At 53.3% G+C, this 20,974-nt stretch overlaps 4 protein-coding genes across 7 annotated transcripts in view; 2 read left to right on the forward strand and 2 right to left on the reverse strand.

Annotated features, from left to right (window-relative positions):
• Positions 1–696: 696 nt before the first annotated feature.
• Positions 697–2,364, forward strand: PARD6A (par-6 family cell polarity regulator alpha; the record flags this gene model as incomplete). Of its 2 annotated transcripts, none has more annotated exons than XM_082677579.1 (3): positions 697–774; positions 1,150–1,372; positions 1,610–2,364. In XM_082677579.1, the coding sequence occupies 3 exons, from the start codon at positions 712–714 to the stop codon at positions 2,362–2,364; spliced, it is 1,041 nt and encodes a 346-aa protein (XP_082533705.1). The 2 variants fall into 2 exon arrangements, with proteins under 2 accessions (XP_082533705.1, XP_082533704.1); XM_082677578.1 differs by having other exon boundaries at positions 712–774; positions 1,613–2,364.
• A 320-nt stretch (positions 2,365–2,684) lies between these two features.
• Positions 2,685–5,979, reverse strand: ENKD1 (enkurin domain containing 1). Its single transcript, XM_082677575.1, has 7 exons — positions 5,809–5,979; positions 5,518–5,712; positions 4,778–4,950; positions 3,644–3,769; positions 3,381–3,544; positions 3,144–3,280; positions 2,685–3,054 (listed from the first exon to the last, which is right to left on the reverse strand). Exons 1-7 carry the CDS (start codon positions 5,942–5,944, stop codon positions 2,894–2,896), a joined length of 1,092 nt encoding a protein of 363 aa, XP_082533701.1. The 5' UTR covers positions 5,945–5,979; the 3' UTR covers positions 2,685–2,893.
• A 440-nt stretch (positions 5,980–6,419) lies between these two features.
• On the forward strand, positions 6,420–8,056 carry LOC309837188 (uncharacterized protein C16orf86; the record flags this gene model as incomplete). The annotated part of the gene is given in 5 exon segments (XM_082677581.1): positions 6,420–6,524; positions 6,734–6,963; positions 7,326–7,543; positions 7,647–7,801; positions 7,805–8,056. Coding segments are annotated over 5 exon segments (960 nt in total).
• A 4,684-nt stretch (positions 8,057–12,740) lies between these two features.
• GFOD2 (Gfo/Idh/MocA-like oxidoreductase domain containing 2) overlaps positions 12,741–20,974 on the reverse strand; it is a 37,493-nt gene continuing 29,259 nt past the window's right edge. For all 3 annotated transcript variants that reach the window (XM_082676946.1, XM_082676947.1, XM_082676945.1), the window contains one exon: positions 12,741–14,253. In XM_082676946.1, coding sequence (XP_082533072.1) covers positions 13,355–14,253 — 899 coding nt within the window. In that variant the 3' untranslated portion in view covers positions 12,741–13,354. The remainder of the gene's footprint in view (positions 14,254–20,974) is intronic.

The following is a 20,974-nucleotide window of genomic DNA, read 5'->3' on the forward strand; positions in this document are numbered from 1 at the left end:
CAGTCTTGTTAGGCCAGTGGAAATAAAGGTACATAGCATTCACGCTTCCCTGGTGGCGCAGTGGTTAAGAATCCGCCTGCCAATGCAGGGAACACGGGTTCGAAACCTGGTCCGGGATCCTACATGCCGCTGAGCAACTGAGCCCGTGCGCCACAACTACTGAGACTGCGCTCTAGAGCCCGTGAGCCACAACTACTGAGCCCGCGTGCCACAACCACTGGAGACCGTGCTCCACAACAAGAGAAGCCACCGCAATGGGAAGCCTGCCCACTGCGACGAAAGAGTAGCCCCCGCTTGCGGCAACTAGAAAAAAACCCGCGCCCAGCAACAAAGACCCAACACAGCCAAAAAAATAATTAATTTTAAAAAAGATTAACATGATAAATTACAAAAAAGTACACAGTATTCAACAAATACTTCCCTCTCTCCCCCCTCGGATTGGCCAAGCCCCTCCCCCAGATTCCCGGGACGCGGGGACCGTAGCGTAATGACGTAGAAGGACGCAAAGATTCTCCCACCCTTATCTCCGTTTCCTAGGAAACGTGGACTCCGCGTTCAACTCCCCGTCGCTGCCCTCTTGACGTCACGGTCCGGACAGGAGGGCGGGGCGAGTGCTACCGCCAGGGGCGGGGCGGCGCGGGCCGGCCGGGCTGTGCACCTGCGCCTCGGCGGTCCGCCTGGGGCATCATCCCCGGCCCGCCTGGCCCCGCCATGGCCAGGCCGCAGAGGACTCCGGCACGCAGTCCCGACAGCATCGTCGAGGTGAAGAGCAAAGTAAGGGCCCCTCCAGCCCCGGCTCCGGCCTCGGCCCTAGGAGCTTCCAATTCCCTCATTCTCCCCTTCCTGACTCCTTGGTCCCCACCACCTTTTTCTCTCCTCCATCCTCCACGTCCCATTCTCCGGCTTTTCTTCTCGCTTTCCCCCATCCATCCTCCTTCCTTCTACTGCCGGCCTCAAGAGTCCCTCTGTGGCCTGGGTACCTGAGGGCGGGGAGAAGACCTTGGACAGCGTCCCTTGTACTGGGTGCAAGGCTGCAGCTGTTGTGAAGCCCCCCCCTGTCTTTCTCACCCCTGCCACCTTCGGACCCGTGGTGAGAAAGGGCACGGACTCCATCCTAACCCCTCCCCGCCCCCCCACCCCGGCCTCCAGTTTGATGCCGAGTTCCGACGCTTCGCGCTGCCCCGCGCTTCGGTGAGCGGCTTCCAAGAGTTCTCTCGGTTGCTGCGTGTGGTACACCAGATCCCGGGCCTGGACGTGCTGCTTGGCTATACGGATGCTCACGGCAACCTACTGCCCCTCACCAACGACGACAGCCTGCACCGGGCCCTGGCCAGTGGGCCCCCGCCGCTGCGCCTGCTAGTGCAGAAGCGGGGTGAGGAGGATGGGGTACAGTGGGCAGCCTCTGTGGGGTAGGGTGACAGGGCAAGTCTAGAAGGGTTAGTCCATGCCCAGTGTGCCCAGGCTTCACCCTCTGCAGTCCCTGCCCTTGGCCTGACCTCCAAGTGGCAGGAAGTAGCTACAGTGCCCCCTTCCTCAGGCCTTGGCCTGATGGAAAAGGGCCCAAATGGGAAAGCAGGGTCTCTGATCTCAGCGTCCCCCTCTCCTGCAGCAGAAGCTGATTCCAGTGGCCTGGCCTTTGCCTCCAACTCTCTGCAGCGGCGCAAGAAAGGGCTCCTACTTCGGCCAGTGGCATCCCTGCGCACGCGGCCACCCCTGCTAATCAGCCTGCCACAAGATTTCCGCCAGGTTTCTTCAGTCATAGATGTGGACCTACTGCCTGAGACCCACCGACGGGTGCGGCTGCATAAGCATGGTTCCGACCGCCCCCTGGGTTTCTACATCCGAGATGGCATGAGTGTGCGCGTAGCTCCCCAGGGCCTGGAACGGGTTCCAGGCATCTTCATCTCCCGCCTGGTACGAGGGGGCCTGGCTGAGAGTACAGGGCTGCTGGCAGTCAGTGATGAGATCCTCGAGGTCAATGGCATTGAGGTAGCTGGGAAGACCTTGGACCAAGTAACAGACATGATGGTCGCGAACAGCCACAACCTCATTGTCACTGTCAAGCCAGCCAATCAGCGCAATAATGTGGTGCGTGGGGCATCTGGGCGTCTGACAGGGCCTCCTTCTGCTGGGCCTGGGCCTGCTGAGCCTGATAGCGACGATGACAGCAGCGATCTGATCATTGAGAACCGCGAGCCTCCCTGTTCCAATGGGCTGTCTCAAGGGCCTCCATGCTGGAACCTGCGCCCAAGCCGCCTACTTCCTGATGCCCGCAGCTCTCTGCCCTCCCTGGATGATCAGGAGCAGGCCAGCTCTGGCTGGGGGAGTAGCATTCAAGGAAATGGTAATGGCTTCAGCCTCTGACAGGCAAAGATGCAGCCCCTTGCCCTTCCCGGCTGCTGGGACATGGCAGGGACTTCCCCAGTGGGGTTTTTTAGCTTGCTCATGGGGCCCTCTCAGTCTGGGGAACATTAAAGGTTTTCTACAAATGCAGTTATGGTCCTTCTGTTTCCCAGCCCTAGCCTCCTCCTTGATCTCACAATCTTGCCTTCTGGCCTGGACATGAGGCAGGAGTGGAGGAGTGATAAGGGCAGCAGAGAAACCTTCCTGTAGTCAATCAGCAGGAAGGACACCAGGCTTGGCATTTCTAGGGTGAGAAAAGCTCTTATGGAAACAAACTCCACTGTGTACAAAAAGTTTAATTTTGACAAAGGGGTTAAGAGGCTGGGATGGCCCTTCCACAGCCACCAGTGACTGGGAAGAGTGCTCTGGGGATACTGCCCACCCACTGCTCCTGTCTTCGAACTCCACTCTATGATGGGGCCCAGTCCTGCCCTTTATAACCATGTAGCGATCCTCAGTGAGACCCCTGACTCTATCCCCATAAAAGGGCTCAGGCATCCATCTTCACAAAGACCTTGGGGCGGGAAAAGATCTTGATGGCTTCCTCTACCTGCATCAGCTTCCGGTCCAGCTCAGCACGATGGCTCTGGGCTCTCAGTGAATCCGCCCCAGCAGGCAAGAGCACCAGCTCATGCAGCAGCTGGCTCTGGCCTACAGGGGCCCCAGAACAGTAAGTGCTGGGCAGGGGAGCATGGTCCCCAGTGGGTTCCCCATCCAGCTTCCTTTGGCCACATACTCACTCTGGAGCAGATTGCTCAGTGTCTCCAGCCGCTGGTTCTCAGGCATGCAAGTGTGGCCAGGCGGCATGGCCGGGTCCGGCTGGCTGTGCTGACGGGCCTCAGCCTCCTGCCGCCACAGATCCCTCCGCTCCAACAAGCTGCGATGCAACAGACTCAGGATTGATAATCCCAGGGCAGATGCTGGCTCCCACCCACCATAAGTGTCCCTTACCCTGGGTGTTGGGCAGTAGGACCTACTAATGGGGAACGTGACCCTTCTGTGTGGCGTTGTAGTGCTCCTGGGCCTGCCGTTGCTGCTCCAGCACCTGTGCCAGGACTTGCAGCGAGCGAGAATGACGCCGGGGGGCCCTCTTGGCAGTGCGAGCATTGTGGGTAATGAAGTCCACACTTGGGCCTGGGCCCTGCAGGACATGGCAAGCATGATGAGGTAGCACTGTGTTGTGCCCCTGAACCTCCCCAGGATCCCTGCCCTACCTCCCAGCCCTCACACATCCTCTCACCTTAGCATTGGGACCTGGTGGGGTTAGCTGGGGACTGGGGACACGGGGTGGTGGGAACCCAGGGCCGCAACGGGAATGTGCCCTCAGGAAATGGGCAGGCTCTGTCCCAGAGGCAGGGCTGGGCTCCTGTAGGCCAAGGCATAGCAGAGGGATCAGTCAGGCTGAGGTCAGGGTCTCAAGCCATAAGACCAAGACTCTGCCCTTCCTGCCTTTCAGGATCTTTCTCTATCACCAGTCCTCTGGAATTGGCCTCCTTCGTCATGAAGGAGGACTTCTCCTCATCAGCATTTAAACATGTGTGTTTCTCACATCTTTAAGAAAACAAATACCCCTCCTTCTATCTCAGTCCTGGCTTCAGCCACCATTTCTTTTTTCTTTCCTTCCTAGCCAAGATTTCTGGCTCTGTCCCCACCAAGGTCACCAACAGCTGGTCTCCAAGCCCTCAAATCCAGGGTCACTTCCCTGGTCTCATCGTCCTCTGCCAGATCCTCAATAACTCCTGGGTCTCACTCCTGACATCCGCATCTGATTCTCCACCTGCTTGCTGGACATATTCCCACTCCCTGCGAGTCCCATAAATGCTCCTGATTCAACACATCCACATATGACCTTATTGTCTTTTCTCTCAATCCTGCCTCTCCGTCTCAGACCCGTGGACAGAGAAGTGGTGCCACTATCTACCCAGATAGAATCCTACCACCATACATACCCCTGCCCCTGCCCTTCCCATTGTCCTTAGAAATAAAGGTAAGAAGTGGATTATGTGGCCCTTTATGATGTGGGTACAGGTGACTTCTTGGCCTAACCTCACGCTCTTCTTCCCTCACAGTGAATTGAACACAGCATCCCCACTGCCCACACTCCCTCTGGTCTTAGGACTTCTATCCGTGAGGTTCCATCTCTATAGAATGTTCTCCTCCATCCTCCCCTGGCCTAATTCCTACTTGCCCCTCAGAATCACCCAGCCATCATCACTCCTGAGAAAGCCCCCCAGCCCCACTCTGCAGCAGAACCAGCTATCTCTTAGTCCCCTGTTACCTTAGTTCCCTGCGGTTTTCCACCCTCCTCATAACTCAGATCAGAGTATAACTGTCAAAAAGATGGGCAATACTTCTGGCTGCCTGAGGCAGGTACCTGCAGCTGGGCCTTGACATGGGACTTCACTTTGTCATACTTGGGTGAGCGCCAGAGAGCCTTCAGGGGCCTGGACTGGTCCTGCTCCCGGCTGTGCTCCTGCTCACGGAAGCGCCTCTGGATCTCCCTGATCCGCCTCAGGTTCTCCTTCTCATGGTCTTTAGGGTCCTTCCCTGGGGAAAAGATGTTGCCAGGCTCTGCCCTACATACAGCCCATGCAATCCAACTCACAACAGAGAACACACAGGCCCACACCCTGCCTCCCACAGAAGGATCTCCCTGACATCTCCATCTAAGTCCACCTCGTCACCTTGTTCCCTTCCTCACACAGTAATTATCTTCTTCTATTCCTGATGATTTTCTACATTTTTTATTGCGAAGTATACCATTAATCATCTTGCATATCATATTCACCAGTTCACTTGTTTATTGTCTCTCATCTTGATTCGATGATGCTCTTCTCCAACCTTGTTTTCCTAGCACCTATAGGGCCTGGCACACAGGAGACACTCAAGAAACAACCTTTCATTGATGCATGAATTAATGAAGCTGAGCTATGGATTTTCTGGGGGATACCTCATCTAGTCCTCTCCTGCGAGGAAGAAGAGAGGACTTTTATAGTCGGGGAAACTAACAGTCAGAGAGGTAAAGCCTAAGCCTTCCTCAGGGAAGGAGAAGCAGCTGCTCTTGATCTCAGCTTTGACTTCAGACTCGCCCCGTCCCTTCTGTCCAGAACTTACTCTTGGGAGAGGCCCCTGGGCCTAGGGAAATACCCCCGAGCTGCAGCAGCACGCCACCCACGCCGCGCCGGCCACGCTCCAGGATTTCTCGGGCTCCGGGACCGATGCGGGGTCCGCGGGGAGGGGTGGCGTCTAGGTCGGGGTCCGGAGTCAGCAGGCCCAACTTCAGCGTGCTTCCCTCAAGGCGCCCTTGGGCTGAGAGGCCAGACGGGGCGGAGCGCAGAGTTCAATGGTGGAGCTGGGCCCGACCCTTGCTCTGGCTTCGCCAGGGTGAGGCACCCCACAACTCACCCGAGGCCGGCCGCCGGTAGTAGTCAGGACAGAGCGTAGGGTCTGGGGGGATGGGCCCCGAGATGCGGGAAGGACCCTCGCACATGCCGCCGTCGTCCTTCTGCAACAATGCACCGAGGCCTGCCGGGCTACGCATCTCCGGCCCCGAACCCCCTTCCTCAGCCCAGTACCTCCTCCCTGGACCCGGGCCCTGACCCCAGCTGTGCCGCCTTGCCTGCGTTCCTGGCCCTCGCCCCGCCTCCCGACCCTGGCCTGCGCTCGCCACCTCCGCTCTCAGCCCACTTCCCTGCCCCGCTAGCAGCCCCTCCTCACCCGGGCAGGGTACTCACCCAAGCAGTTTCACCGCCCACTGCCGCCACCCGACCTCTTTGCTGTTGCCAGGTAACAATGGTTTCCGTCCCTGAGGTCAGGGGCCAATGCCCCCTGGCGCAAAGCCTTCTGGGGCTTGTAGTTCCAGCTGAGGGTGGGGCCAGACCGGCTGCCAGTTGCCCTTCGCAACCCGGCCTTTCTCCGGGGTCAGCTCACGGTCTACCAGTCTAGGGTCCGCCCTCCACCTCCCACCCCCCACGTCCCCCAAGCAACCGTCGAGGATGCACTGATCCTCCGCAGCCATGGCCTCAGCAGGGGCTGAGAAGCGGCCAGGGGCCCAAGAGGGAACAGCATTGGGACAGTCACAGCTTACGGAGGTGCCTGGTGGCCATGCGCAGAATTCTGAGGTGACCATTAGGCTGTCTAGCCTTCAAACACTTGGCCACAGAGCTTTAGGAGACCAGCTTCTGTGCAATGACCCCCTAACTACCAGGACAGGCTCCACAGCCTGGGAGGAGCATGGGCTGGTGCCCTTCATCTGTATTTGGTATCTAATGGCTGATCCCTGTATCCTTTGCCTGGCCATGGTGACCAGTTACCTATGTGTCACCTCTAGTGTCCAGTTATGGGAGACCAGTGCCTAGTGCCAGCCCATGAAGCCTGCCAAACCCAGGGTGAAGACAAGTGTCCAACAGGGCCAGTCTCAGAGCCAAAGATCCAGGAGGAAAGACTCAAGCTGGAGGAAGAGAGGCACAAGCCAGAGGTGCAGGCACTAGAGGAGAAAGGCCCCAGGCCTATGGCCTCCATTGTGAGGACCAGTCATGGTCTGAAGAGGAAGCTGGTCAAGTGAGGGGGCTTTCAGAGGGAAGAAGCTGAAGGGCTGGGGAGGTGGAATGGGGGTGGATTCCGTAGGATTCCTAAATCGGGCATTCCTGCAGTGTACATACTTATCCCCTGCCACCACCATCACTCCTCCCCTCTTCTGTCCCTCAAGAGCTCTGATGTAGGGAACATCCAGAGAGGGAGTCTCAAAGCCTTGTAAGGGGCTGAACTCATGAGCTCTTGGCCCCTGTCCAGCCCCGGGCCTCACTGACCGGGAAAGGGACAAGAATCTGGGCCTGGGGTGGTAGGTAGACAGGGCTATTCCCTAGGACAGGGCACAGGAGCCAAGGCTGGAGGCTGGCTCCTCAGGACTTCTTGTCCCCTAGCCTCCCAGGACCTAGCCACCAAGCCCATCCTAGGGCTGAAGCTGAGCTGCCACAGGGGATGCCGCTGCAGAGGGAGGAGCGGGAGAGTAGCCAGAGTGAGCCCTTGCCGTCTGCCAAACAGCACAAAAAAGCCAAGAAGCGCAAGAGTGTGGGAACCCCAGTGCTCCCTGTGGTGGCCAGCACAGTGTCTGCGTCCTCAGAGACCTTAGGACTGGAGCGTGAGTGGCATTCCCCGGGCCTTCCCTTTATCCCCCGCCTGCTGGACCCCTGACATGGCACAGCTTGGCGCTCCAGCACCTGCCCTGCCCCGGGTCCTTGCAGGAAAGGCCCAGCGCCTGCGGCCCCTGTACCAGTACATCAACTATTGCAACCCTGAGCTGAACCAGGCACGGGAGGGGGACAGGGAGGCCGAGGCTGAGGTGAAGCCTGAGTCGGAGCTGGCCCTCATCCCCAAGGAGACAGGTGTGGAACAACTGTAGGCCTTGCTGCCCACGGCAGGTGAGCTGGGCTCAGGCCTCACTTTGCCCTGCCCCAATATGTTCATGACCCCCACCTACACTCTGGTTCCCCTGGGAGAGGAAGCTGGCGAGGAGCCTGGGGGTTTGCCCAGCCTGGGCGTCAGCGGTTGCCTCAAGGCTGAGATGCTCAAGTCAACTCAGGTGGACACCAACAAGATGCTAAGTGTCTGCGCTGCCCCACTTGCACCCCCACCCTCTCCTCAGTACAAGTGACTGTCCTGCCCCACTGGGGGCTCCCCTTCTCCCAAGCCTGAACCAGAGCAGCAGTCTATGGCCCTAGGCACTCAGGTGGAAGAGGGGATTCTGCCCCTACCCCTACTTGGGATCTTGGGTTTGCTAAAAATAAACGTTTTTCCTTTTCTCAGACTGTGATCCCCCAAATAAGATGCCTGAAGAGGGAGAGGCTGGGAAGAAGGGTGGAGGATTCCCCAGTAGAGTGAACTGGATTGCCCAAGAACTTGACAGAAATATAGATTCCTGGGCACTACCCCAGGCCTAAATGAATCAGAATCTGCAGGGGCGGGGCCTGGTTCTGTGCATTTAAAACCTCCTCAGATGAACCTGAAGGTCAGACAAGATAACAGTGGGGATGGAAAGGCGGTTGGTAAGGAAGAACTTGGGGAAGAGAAAGGAAAAGAACTGTCACATCATGGGAAGCAGGTGCTTGGCCTTACTCCCTGTCTCCCAGGGAAGGGGCCTGCGTTGATCTGACCTTGAGGGGACCAACACTTGGAATCTTCCTTCTGAGGTGGCAGAGTTCATTTGCCTGTCCCAGGAGGGGCAGCTCTCACAGCTGGACCAGACTTTGCCCCCAGAGTGGCCCCTGGTGACAGAGGAATTGGTGCCTTTTTCTGGCAGGCAAGGGGTGGTGGTAGAGGTGAATGTTCTCTTTGGACCCCTGTGGCTGAGCCACTGGATGACTGTGGCGCCTGATCCTCAGGGGTCTCTGGGAAGAGGGGGCCAGTGCTGGCCATTTTGGAAAGCCCCTATCCTGCTGCCTCCTGGTCCTCTTGCATGTCCCTCAGACATCGTAAACACAGGGAATTCCAGATTAAATGGATTTCTCCTCCCTCCAACCTGCTTTTCTTCCTGCTTCTCATCTACACAGTTGTTCAAGCCAAAATCCTGATATCACCCCAGACCCCATCCTATTCTTTGCTCACTGACTCCTGCCAGCTAATCAGGCATGAAGGCAGGTGAATCTACCCTCTCAGACACAGAATCTCTCGGACACCCGTCAGCACCCTTGCCTGGGACACTGTCATCTCCAGGTGAGAGCTCACTAGTCTCCCTGCCGGTGGGCCCTTGCCCCACCAACCCACCCAATGATTCTGCTACACACTCCTGAACCCCTGATGGTGTTGCTACCCCTCTAGCACCCTGCTCGTTTTACCCCAACTACCTTAAAACTTTTTAGTGGCTTCCTGTAATTCCCTGACCAACTCCACCTTTTCTTACCTTCCCTCTCTGCCTGTGGGGCCTCCCCTGCCTAAAATGCCTTTATTTCTTCACCCTCAACCTGGCTAGTATAACATGTACCCTTGAAGACTCACGGCGCCTTGCTTCCTGCTGAGCCAGGCAGCACCCAGTGCTGTATTGCCCTGCATTGTAGCATCTACACGCTACTACCACTGTGGGTTATATAACTATTTCGGGGACTAGACTGTGAACTCCCCAAGGCCATGTGTCATTGCACCGCATCCACCTAACAGAGGGGCCCCATGAAAGGCACCAAGATAAGGAGACCAAGGTGGGGAGCCAAGGAAGCTGCAGAGAGGGACAGGTTAGGATCTGAAAGGCTGAGGCCATCCAAAGTCCAGGACCATATGGGGGGGCCCCTGTAAGAATGGCCTGGCCATCCAGGAAGGGAGGGGGTGGGCAGGCCCATATGGAGGAAATAGGAAGAAAATGGGCATAATCCCAGGCTGTTCCCTCTTTTAAGGGTCACTTGGATGCTCACTGGCCCCATGACAAGGCCTCAGGGCAAGCCGTGGGATCAGGACATTTATTTTTTTGCCCACACTTCTCCCTGGGCAGTGACCTGACTGAGCTAGGAGATACTTCTACAGGGACCATGCAGACTGAAACGCTGTCCATAGGGATGAGCACGAATTCTCCAGGAATTTTAGAGGTAGAGGGCTCTTCAAGATAACTGAGTTTGATCTCCTGACTTTATGGCTGAGGAAGCAGAGGCCTGCAAAGGAGTGGCCTTGCATGAGACCACACCCTGGGGCCCAGGGAGGGCCTGCCCTTTCCTGAGCCCTGAAGATCTCTGAACCTGGGGGCTCTCTGGCTAAGGCCTGACCCAAGAAGGCTGAGCATCTCCTTTCTCTGTGTGGTCTCCAGGGCTGGAGGTGTCGGTCAGGCCAGCACTGATAAGGAAGATCTGTTCCTATTTCTTCACAGGTGACGTAGGAAATACTCAGTAACCACAGAAGAGTCAGTCTGTTTCCTGAGGGCTTACTCACTTGTCAGGCTTGTCTAAGCAGGGTGGGTGATAGTAGCCACAGAAAGGAACAAGACACCACTACCACTCCTAGAAGCTCACTCTAAGTGTGTAATGCTAAGGCAGCATAATTCAAGGAGACGTGATAACGGAAGGGCTGAGGACCAGAGCTGTGGCGCCACAGGTAGTGGGAGTGACTGCCACTTTGCCTGCAGGAGTGAAGAGGCAGCTCTCCAGCTGCTTCCTGAAGGAGAGAGTTGGGTGGCCTTCCAATCAGAGGATATGCCAGGGATGAAGCCTCACTAGTGTGGAAGATGTCAGCCCCATGTAGGAGGGCCAATTAGCATGGCTGAAGCAGAGGCCTGGCTATCAGACCAGGCTGGGTGTAGGCAACGAGGGATATTGGCCTGACGTTTTGGAGAGGTTGCTTGGGCATCAGCGTGAAGGGCCGAATAAGGAAGGGAAAGACTGGCGATAGGGAGGTGAGGAGGCTGCTGCCATTGTCTGGGTGAGTGCGAGGCCTAGATTTGGTTGGGGGTTGGAAAATAAGCAAAAGGTATTCTGGAAGCTCTCTTCTGCTTGCTGTAAGAGAGAGGAAAAGCTAACTGCCTTTTCATTGGCTTGGAAAAACTTTATTTTGACCCAAGGAAGATCCTGAGATTTGGGAAACAGGTCCTGGAAGGTGATGCTGACTTCCTCCAGGAGGGGGAGCTGCAGGACAAGCCTGGAACCAGTTGACTGTCACCTCTGGGAACCAGAACCCTGCTGGCTTCCTTGGGAACAGGCATCTGGGCCACTTCATGGTACCTCTCCTCCCCCACACCAATCCAAGAGATACAAGATGGTAAAGATGTCTGAGGGATGGCCATGGACCTAGGTTCTGCAGAGTACCAACAGAGGACCTGGGTCCTCAAGAGTAGCTCTGCCCTAAGCCCATGTACAGTCGGCCCCAGGACTTGGTCGGAATCCATCTTTGTAAACCAGAGGTTTTATTGCAGTCCTATAAAACCTAAGTGCCACTGTGGGTCAATAACATGGCCCTTTCTTAAGTAAGAGCATCTGAGTCGGATGCAATGGATGCATGTGCTTTCTTGGTCAATACCCAAATTTAGGGGGGATCTCAACATCCTGTTAACACACAGAAGGATGACCTGGAGCTGAGCCGGGAGGAAGGGAGCAGCTTCTCCTCCTTCACCTCTACCAGCATCCTGCCTGGTGGGGTTCTTTCTACAGTCCACCTACTAGTTCAGGCCAGGATGAGATTCCTGCTGTAGAGAGGAATGTAACCTGGATGAGGACCCGAGCGGGGAAGGGCAATGCCTGGGCACTCAAGAGTCTGAGATGCCACAGGCACTAAGGAAGGAATAGTTCAGGGTCAGGCTCTGTAGTAAGAGGACCCTGACCAGGCTCCTAGCTCTGTCACTTATAACTTACAGGAGGCAAGTAACTTTGCCCCTCTCTGCTCTGAATAACGGGAATATTAATAGTAGTACCTCGTAGAGTGGTTTGGATATTAAATAGAATAATACACGTGAACCATCTATCCCTGGGGCCCCAATATGCAGTAAGTACACCCCAACACTAGCCACTGTTATTTTACCTCACAAAGACAAGGTCTGAAACCAGGACAATACAGGAAAATAGGCCTGGTGACTCCTATAAAGGGTGCCAGGAGGAAGAGGGAGCCCTCTCTGAGCCTTTCTCTTTCTGGTGAGGAGTCCACAGCAGGCCAGAAAGAGGGAAGCTTAGAGAAGGGGAAAGTCTGGTCCAGACTTAATTCTGGCAGAGGAACAAAGGAGTTGATGTGTCCTTTCCCACCGTCCTGCCCCACCTGCCTCTGACTGACAGGGTTAAAAGCCTCTTCCTGTGGGGAGAACAGGTTAGTAAAAGCAGAGCTGGAGACTGGCTGGCTAGGCCAGGCAGTGCTCGGCTACACCCCGGCTACAATGCTTCCGAGGGGCAGCGCCTTCCTCCAGTTCACCCCGTCTAGCCTCCCTGGGGCCACTCCTCACCCCTCCTCTCCCAGGGCTCCTCTGGAGCCAACCCCTTGGTTTCAAGAACAGAACCCTTCCTGACCTCCAGCCCAGGGAGACCTCGAACTCTCCCACTATCTCCCCTTAAACGTCAGGCCTGATTGGCCCCCTGAAGTCTTAAGTCCTGTTTGCTGAGGAAAGACTTCTTGGAGGGCTCCAGAGGGATTCAGCTGCAAGGAATAAGCCAGGAGATGAGGGCAGACAGTGGTAGGAGCCTGTGTGTCCCGCTAGATAGTGAAGGATCCAGAGCAGGTCAGGGCTGCCATAGAGCCACAAGGAAAGAGAAAAATAGAAACAAATCTACAACAATCAACAAGCCTTTCATTATTAAAGAAACCCAATCTACCAAACAAACAACCAACAACCACATGTCACAGTGTCAGACTTTCTGATTTATTAACATTTATCAGATGTCCCAGAGCTCTCCCTTGTCTCCTCTCTGCCAACTCAGGGGCCCTCTGCCCTAGGTCAACAGCCCCTGAGAGCTCATCTACTACAGAACCCCTCCTCCCCGCCAGGGAAGGGGCAGCCTGCAGGCCGGAAGGGCTTGGTCACATGGGAGCGAGGGCAGGTGCAGATCCCTGAGGGATGACTTCCTGCCCTCACCATTCCTGAGATGCCCCAGCCCAGGACGGGCATGGAAACAAGGCCTCTTGTCATTTCTCCTCAGGCCTGAGGAATCAAGCCAAGCTGGCTCCTTGCTGTGCTTTCTCATCCAGTTAAGACCACAAATAGGCTGATGAAGCCCCCAAGTCAAGCCTTTGCTGGAACTGCTCACACACTGGGGGCAGCTCCGCCCTGTGCAGTGTGCCGGCCCTCTCAGCCATGGCAATAGGAACGGCACCGCCTCACCAGTCTGAGGAGTAAATGAGCACTGGAGGGGGCGTTCTCCTGGGGCCACCTTCAGATTCACCCGAATTCAACTCTGCCCAAGTTGACCTATCAAATGAAAGACACTGTGCTATAACCAAGCCCTCCCATCACAGCTCCTCCCTCACCCTTTGCCCCATGGCAGGGAGCCCACGTGCAGGCTCACAGGTTATTCCGCTGGAGCGCCTCACACAGGTTCTGGTTGGCGTCAGGCTCCTCCGTCAGCACCTCCACAGCCTCCCACTCCCCGGATCGGCTCGACCGTTTGATGGCATCCACCACGCTCTGCATGTAGAGCCCATCCTCGAATGAGGCGGCCATGGAGACGGGGGTATGGTCCCACGTGCGGCGGTCCCCCTGCCCCTGGAAGGACTGGCGCAGGGCCTGCACCATGTAGACCATGCCCTTCAGGTAAAGCAGCGGGACATCCTGGGGCCCCTGCTCGGGGAGCCCCGTGCCCACAGCCAGCGAGTCCCTCAGCAGCAGCTCCTCTTGTGTGGCAGAGTTCTTCTGCCCGTAGAGGTCAGCTCCCCGGGCAACAAGGCGTCCCGCAGAGCCCACCACCATGACCTCGTGCACAAAGGCGCCTGGCATGTTGAAGTTGAGTGTTACTGTGCTGCACACACCCCCACCCATAAGCATCTGGAAGAAACAGAAGTCATCGCTGGTGACATGCCGGATGCCACGGATGGCTGCATTCTGCCTCACAAAGGTCTTGAGCAGCCCATGTACCTTCTCGGCTTTCTGGCCAGTCAGGTGGGTCAGCAGGTCCACAATGTAGGTGCCCATGGTGTGCAGGCCCCCACCGCCCATGAGCTCATCACAGATCCAGCCGTAGTTGGGGCTGAGCAGGCTGCCCGAGTAGACGCGGGCATCACAGATCATCACTGCACCCACGTAGTGCTCGGCAATCAGCTGCTTCATGCGCACGAAGGCAGGCAGGAAGCGCAGCACGTTCCCCACCAGGCTCATCAGCTGTGGGTAGTAGCGCGAGGCTGTCACCATCCGGAAGGCATCCACCGAGGTTGCTGCCTTCTCACAAACCACATTCTTCCCAATGCCTGAGAATAAAACACAGCAGGAAATCTCAAAGTCCCAAGGGGTTTACACTGGGAAAAGAAAACCATTTCTGGAAGGCAGGTGACTCAGGAAAGCTGCCTGAGACCAGGTGGTGACCTGGGACAAGAGGAAAGGTGATCAGCTTGGATGAAAACAGTACCCAGTGACTGGGACTAGAGAAAGAATTATGGGCTCGAGAAAGAGAAGCAAGTTCTTAAAGGAAAAATGAAAGGAGTAGAGGCAGAAGGTGCAAACCAGGAGTGGGAGGTAGAGAGGTGGTACAAGGTTAATTTTATGTGTCAACTTGGTTAGGTTATGGTGCCCATCGAATACTAGTCTAGACACTGCTGGGAAGATATCTTTAGATCTGATTAACATTTAAACCAGTAGACTTTGAGTAGAGCTGATTACCCTCCATAATGTGGGTAGGCCTCAACTCATCAGATGAAGACCTTGAGAAAAAAGACTGAAGTTCCCTGAAGAGGAAGGAATTCTGCCTCCAGACTGCCTTCAGACTCAAGTCTGCAACATCACCTCTTGCTGGAACTCAGATTTGCTCTGCAGATTTCAGATCTGTCAGCTCCTACAATAGCATGAATCAGTTTTTAGAAAATAAATCTCTACCTCCCTCTCTCAATATACATCCTCCTGGTTCTGTTTATCTCAAGAACACTGCCTAATACAAGTGGGCTGGAGAGGTGGACATGCTTCTTGGACATGCTTATGTACCTTTATGCATTTATTAGATCATCAGCTTGGGGTAAGAAAATCAAATCTATATTCTAGGGGATGAGCTTGGCACTCTCAGTTGTAACTGCAGAAAGGGCTCTAAGATTCCTCGCAGATTGTCCTCTGAAAACACTGGTTCAACAAGTTAGTGTAGTCATAAGGCCCGAAAATGCTTGGCTCCAGTAGGAGGGGAAAGGGAGAGAAAACATCCTTTCTGTCTCATGCCTGTTCTGAGTACATCGCAGCTGGAATGCACCCAGAGAGCAAAACAAAGCTAGACAAAGCCCTGAAGAGAGAGACCAAGAGGACTGAGCAGCTCCCACACGAGGAAAAGGAAGGGATCAACACTCCTCCACATCATGAGATGAAAGCTCATGAGGGTACAAACAGCCAAAAGACACCAACTCCTGGAGTATTCCTGTGAGCTTGGGATGGTTCAAGCAGAAGAAAGTCTTATGCTAGTATCTTCAACAGAAAACTTACAAAGCCCAAGAAGTCGTATGGACTGGACACACACAGGTTTGGGGGTACAGCAAGCTAGGGAAGGGTGAAGACATCCAGTTATTCCATTACTCATTCCACAGACACTGCCCTTGGGGTGCAACTCAAATTCCACGACCTCAATTCACCCAAGAAGTCATGGGCTTCTTGAGGGAACAAGCTCAAGGGTCTGGTACAGATGGCAGAATAAGGGAAGACTTCATGGGGGAGTGCCGCCAGGGATCTTTAAGGAAGCAAATGTTCCAGGGAGCATAAGGGGGAAAGGACACCCAGGCAGGAAACTGCATGTGCAAAGGCACTGAGGAAACGGCTGGGATTCCTAAAGTCCTGAGTGCACACCAGGAAACAGGTTGGAGGGTTTACACAGGGTCGATAAGAAATGTAGGAAATTGGATAGCTAATTGGTAGCTCACTCACAAAGACATTCAAGGTGGTGGGGTAGGTTTAGGGTTGGAATCCCAAACTGAGCTCTTGATACTCCCTTCCCTGAGTTTTCTCCATCTCAGTCAATGGCGATTCATTTCTCCCCGTTTCTCAAGCCAGAATCACGGATGTCACTCACATCCATCCCACCTTCAATCATCAGTAAATCCTGTTGGCTTAGCTTTCAAACTACATCCAGGATCTCACCAGTTCCCACTACCACCAGTGCCACCTTCCTCATCCAAGTCACCACACTTTTTTGCCTGGATTATTGCAATGGTAACTTAACTGGTCTCCCTCAGTCTTTTTTCTTTTTTTTTAATACATTTTATTTATTTATTTATTTATTTATTTTTGGCTGCGTTGGGTCTTTGTTACTGCACATGGGCTTTCTCCAGTTGCAGCGAGCAGGGGCTACTCTTCGTTGCGGTGCGTGGGCTTCTCATTGTGGTGGCTTCTCTTGTTGCGGAGCACGGGCTCTAGGCGCACAGGCATCAGTAGTTGTGGCTCGCGGGCTCTAGAGCGCAGGCTCAGTAGTTGTGGCACACGGGCTTAGTTGCTCCACGGCATGTGGGATCCTCCGGGACCAGGGCTCAAATCCATGTCCCCTGCACTGGTAGGCGGATTCTTTACCACTGCACCACCAGGGAAGTCCGGCTTCTTCTTTTTTACATTTTTATTTAATTTTTTATTTTAATAAATAAAAAATATTTATTTATTAATTTAGGCTGCGCTGGGTCCCAGTTGCGCACACAGGATCCTCGTTGTGGCCTGCGGGATCTTTTTTTTTAGTTGCAGCATGTGGAATTCTTAGTCGCAGCATGTGAACTCTTAGTTGCGGCATGCAGGATCTAGTTCCCTAACCAAGGATTGAACCTGGGCCCCCCACGATGCGAGCGCAGAGTCCCACCCACTGGACCACCAGGAAAGTCCCTGGGTGTAGCTTCTTCTGATGGATTCTGTTCACACAGGCTCAGGAGGGGAACTTGTCTGGCCACCTTGCAACAGAAACAATGGGGCCCCAGGACAGCTGGCTGCTCAGAAAGGGCCATTTATTGGTGCCAAACTCGAGCTTTGGAGCCACTCTGGGATTCAAATTCTGGTTCTCTCGCTTGGTTGCTGCATGACCTGGGACATTTCTAAACCTCTCTGGGCTTTGGTTTACTACACTGTAAAAGGAGAGTCCCATCTACCATGCAGGGTAGAACAGTAAGTCAAGTGAGGCAGTATATGTAAAGTGCTCAGCCCAGCACAGCTCTGTCACCGGTACATTTTATAACCATCACCATGAGAGAGACCCGGCAGACGTCATAAATACAGGGAAAAAAAGGGTCCACTGTGACTCAGATTTTAAGACTCACACAGAAGCTACATTTCCAGGCCAATAATATCAATGTTCAATATTTTGAAAATTTAATTTTTAAAAAGAAGTTTAAAGATCAACATGAACATAGATGAGTTTTCTCATTCTATGTGCTTTTTATCAGGCCTCTCATAGAGTTAGGCCCAGACCAGTCCTTCGGAAGCTCACATCCTGACAAAGTCCACAGGAGATAATCTGGTGCCTTTGGCCAATCCTTCCAAGCTCCCCTCACTTTCTACCCTCTCCCCTGCCACCCTGACCCTCAAGAACCCCACAGAGCATTTGCCATCTGCACATATGGGATTCTCGGGCATGAACTCCCAGTGTTACAAAGCTCAGTGCTGCGGCAAGGAGGAACACATGTGTAGCCTATGACCCAATTCAATCTCTTCACTTTACAAAACTCTTGAAACCTCCTGCTCTTCTCTAAACAGTAATGAAAGCTTTACAACAGGTACTGGCAGGACAACAGAACAGCTAGCCAAGCGTTACATGCCCAAGGCGGGGAGCAGTGTGGAAAGGGCAGGGGGACAAGGCAAGGGGAGAGGTCCTTGCACAGGGGTCCAGAGCTGGAGCGGGGCCCTACAAGGAGAGTAGCACCTAACTGCTATCACTATCTGCTCTTGGAAGGTCTCCAATGCTTCCCCACACTTGTGGGATTTTAGGATTAGGGACAGGAGAACCACAGTACTGGGTGAGAATTTGGCCACTTGGCTGCAGCTCTGGCCAACCCAGAGGTTTCCTGCTACAACTATGCACAGCGGGGGTTGGGGTGGACACTGCAAGGTGGGGAGGAGAGGAGGTGGGCTGGGAGGAAAAGGACTCCTGCGGCTGTTGAGAGTTTGGTGGTGATAAAACTAGAGTAAGTAATATTTACTTCATGCCACGAGAGGTCAGGGAAGGGGAAGAGGCCTTCCTTCTTGAGCCTGAACAGTAAGAGAGCTTTTGAACTTGGGACCCAGTAGTATTACTAGTGTGGGAGCTAAAGGCCATCTTGAGTTAAACCAGGCTCCTGCAGGCCAGCTGCACAGGTCCTGTACCTTTAGGAAGAGTGGCCTTGCCTTGAAAGACATGTTTATTTAAGTTTATCTAGCTTTCCTGTTAGGAAATCAACGAGATATTAGAGAAGCTGAAAACCACTTTTGTCTCCAGGGAATGGGGAAAGCATGGATGCCGAGTGCCATTAGCTCAGATCTTCTGGAGGCTGAACAAGTTCCAGACTGCAAACCTCTCTCCAGCTCATGCTCCCCAGACGACCTAGGAGTAAAGTGCCCTGAGAAGCTGCCCCAAACCACCTCTTTGTTCCTTAGTAACACACCACAGGTTCACAGCTCTGGGACAACACCGCTGTTTCCCTCTTTAGAGGTGTGGGACTAGACAAATGATTTCAAACAGCAGGGAAGAGAAGCAGCCCCAGAAAAATCAACACTTTTATGTTTTACAAAATCCATGGATTCTGCCTTTTTTTTTTTTTTAACAAAGAATGTTCTGCTACTTAGAAAAGAAAGTTTGATAGCCACCAGACAGAATCACTGCTGCCCACAGCCCAGTCTCTCCTGGGTCACAAGCCCCTGTCAGCTCCCTGAGTCACACCAGCAGACTGGGCTTGCACAGGTAGAATTTGTGAACACTTCCATTCAACCAGTGTGCCAGGCCCTGTGCTAAGCTCAGAGGACACAACATCAGGCATGATCTCTACTTTCAGACAACTTACAGTTTAGTGGGAGAGAAAGCCATTAATCAAATTATCCTATGAATACAAGTAGAATTGCACTTGTGATAAATGCAATGAAGATGATATTAATGTTAATATGAAAGATATAGCAGGGACCTGATCTGGACTGGGGGGTCAGGGAAGGCATCCCAAGGGACTGGTGTTCTTGGGATTATATTTTCTGGGTCAGGCTGCTTGAGGAATGATCCCTTGTTATCTTAAGAGCCCATGGGGAAAGGATTGGCAAACCCAGCATTTTTCTAATGAAGCACACAAGTGCCAAGAACTGGGCACAGAAACTTACCTTTTAGTGACAGATTTAAGAAAACATTCAACATGGCAAAAATGGTGGGGCACTTTGTACAGTAAAATTTTTCTGAACCACTTCTAAATTGAGAAATAAAACATTAGAGTCCCTCCCTCTCCTTTAAGGAATTCATGGGAAAGCCACACGGATGAAATCTGAGGTGGAAGAAAATGAAAAGTCAAACAAAAGTAGAAAATAAGATCCTGATAAAACCATAATTCAAAAAGACACATGTACCCCAATGTTCATTGCAGCACTGTTTACAATAGCTAGGACCTGGAAACAACCTAAGTGTCCATCGACAGATGAATGGATAGAGAAGATGTGGTACATTGTATACAATGGAATATTACTCAGCCATAATAAAGAACAGAATACGGTCATTTGTAGAGACGTGGATGGACCTAGACTGTCATACAGTGTGAAGTAAGTCAGAGAGAAAACCAAATATTGTATATTAATGCATACATGTGGAATCTAGAAAAATGGTACAGATGAACCTATTTGCAGCGCAGGAACAGAGATGCATAAAGAACAGATGTGTGGACACAGTGGGGGAAGGAGAGGATGGGATGAATTGGGAGATTAGGTTTGACATAAGTACACTACCATGTGTAAACCAGATAGCTAGTGGGAACCTGTGGTATAGCACAGGGAGCTCAGCTCGGTACTCTGTGATGAGCTAGATGGGTGGGATGGGGGGGTGGGGGTGGGAGGGAGGTCCAAGAAGGAGCTCCTTCCAGAGCTTTACATTACAGGAGGAAAGAATGGGTCATGCTTTTGAGGCATTAATTTAAATACAGTCCTCCAGGGACTTCCCTGGTGGCAAAGTGGTTAAGAATCTGCCTGCCAATGCAGGAGACACGGGTTTGAGCCCTGGTCCAGGAAGATCCCACATGTCACAGAGCAACTAAGCGTGTGCACCACAACTACTGAGCCTGTGCTCTAGAGTCCACGAGCCACAACTACTGACCCCGCGTGCCGCAACTACTGAAGCCCATGCACCTAGAGCCCGTGCTCCACAACAAGAGAAGCCACCACAATGAGAAGCCCGCGCAGTGCAACTAGAGAAAGCTCACGCGCAGCAACGAAGACCCAATGCGGCCATAAATAAATAAATTTATATTTATAAAGATATATGCATATATAGTCCTCCAACCTACAGAACAGTGTTTCACATTTGAGATGACTCAGAACGCTTAGTTCCATTTCTAAGCTACATTCAACTCAGTGAACACTTACCTAACGAACATCCAGAAGAGATGCCTACCATTTATTTTTGATGTGAATTTAATTTAAACAAATCTGCTGTTCCATGTGGGACAACAGGAAAGCCTGGCTTTCCCTTGTAACGTGATGCCAGTGTCTTTCTTGGTCAGTACTCGGAGGCAGTCATATATCATGCTGGAAAGGCTGAATGATATCCTCATTTCACAGGGGCCCACACAGGTTGAGAGGGACAGAAATAGGGTCAGAAGTGGGGTCTGATGTCAAGGTCAGTTTGGTGCTCTACCTACAGCAGTTCATGTACTCACACCAAGTCATTTGGGAAAACTGGAGGAGTTCTCATGCCCTCTTCCATATAAGTTAAAATTAAGACAGAATTCTCACTTAAAAAAAAAAAAAAAGAAAGAAAGCACACAGGGAGTCAACTTCATGGTCACAACAGGCTCAGTGACTCCTTTG

This window comes from Grampus griseus (assembly GCF_964374135.1).
Source record: "Grampus griseus genome assembly, chromosome: 19".
In the NCBI taxonomy this organism is placed as follows: Eukaryota; Metazoa; Chordata; class Mammalia; order Artiodactyla; family Delphinidae; genus Grampus; species Grampus griseus.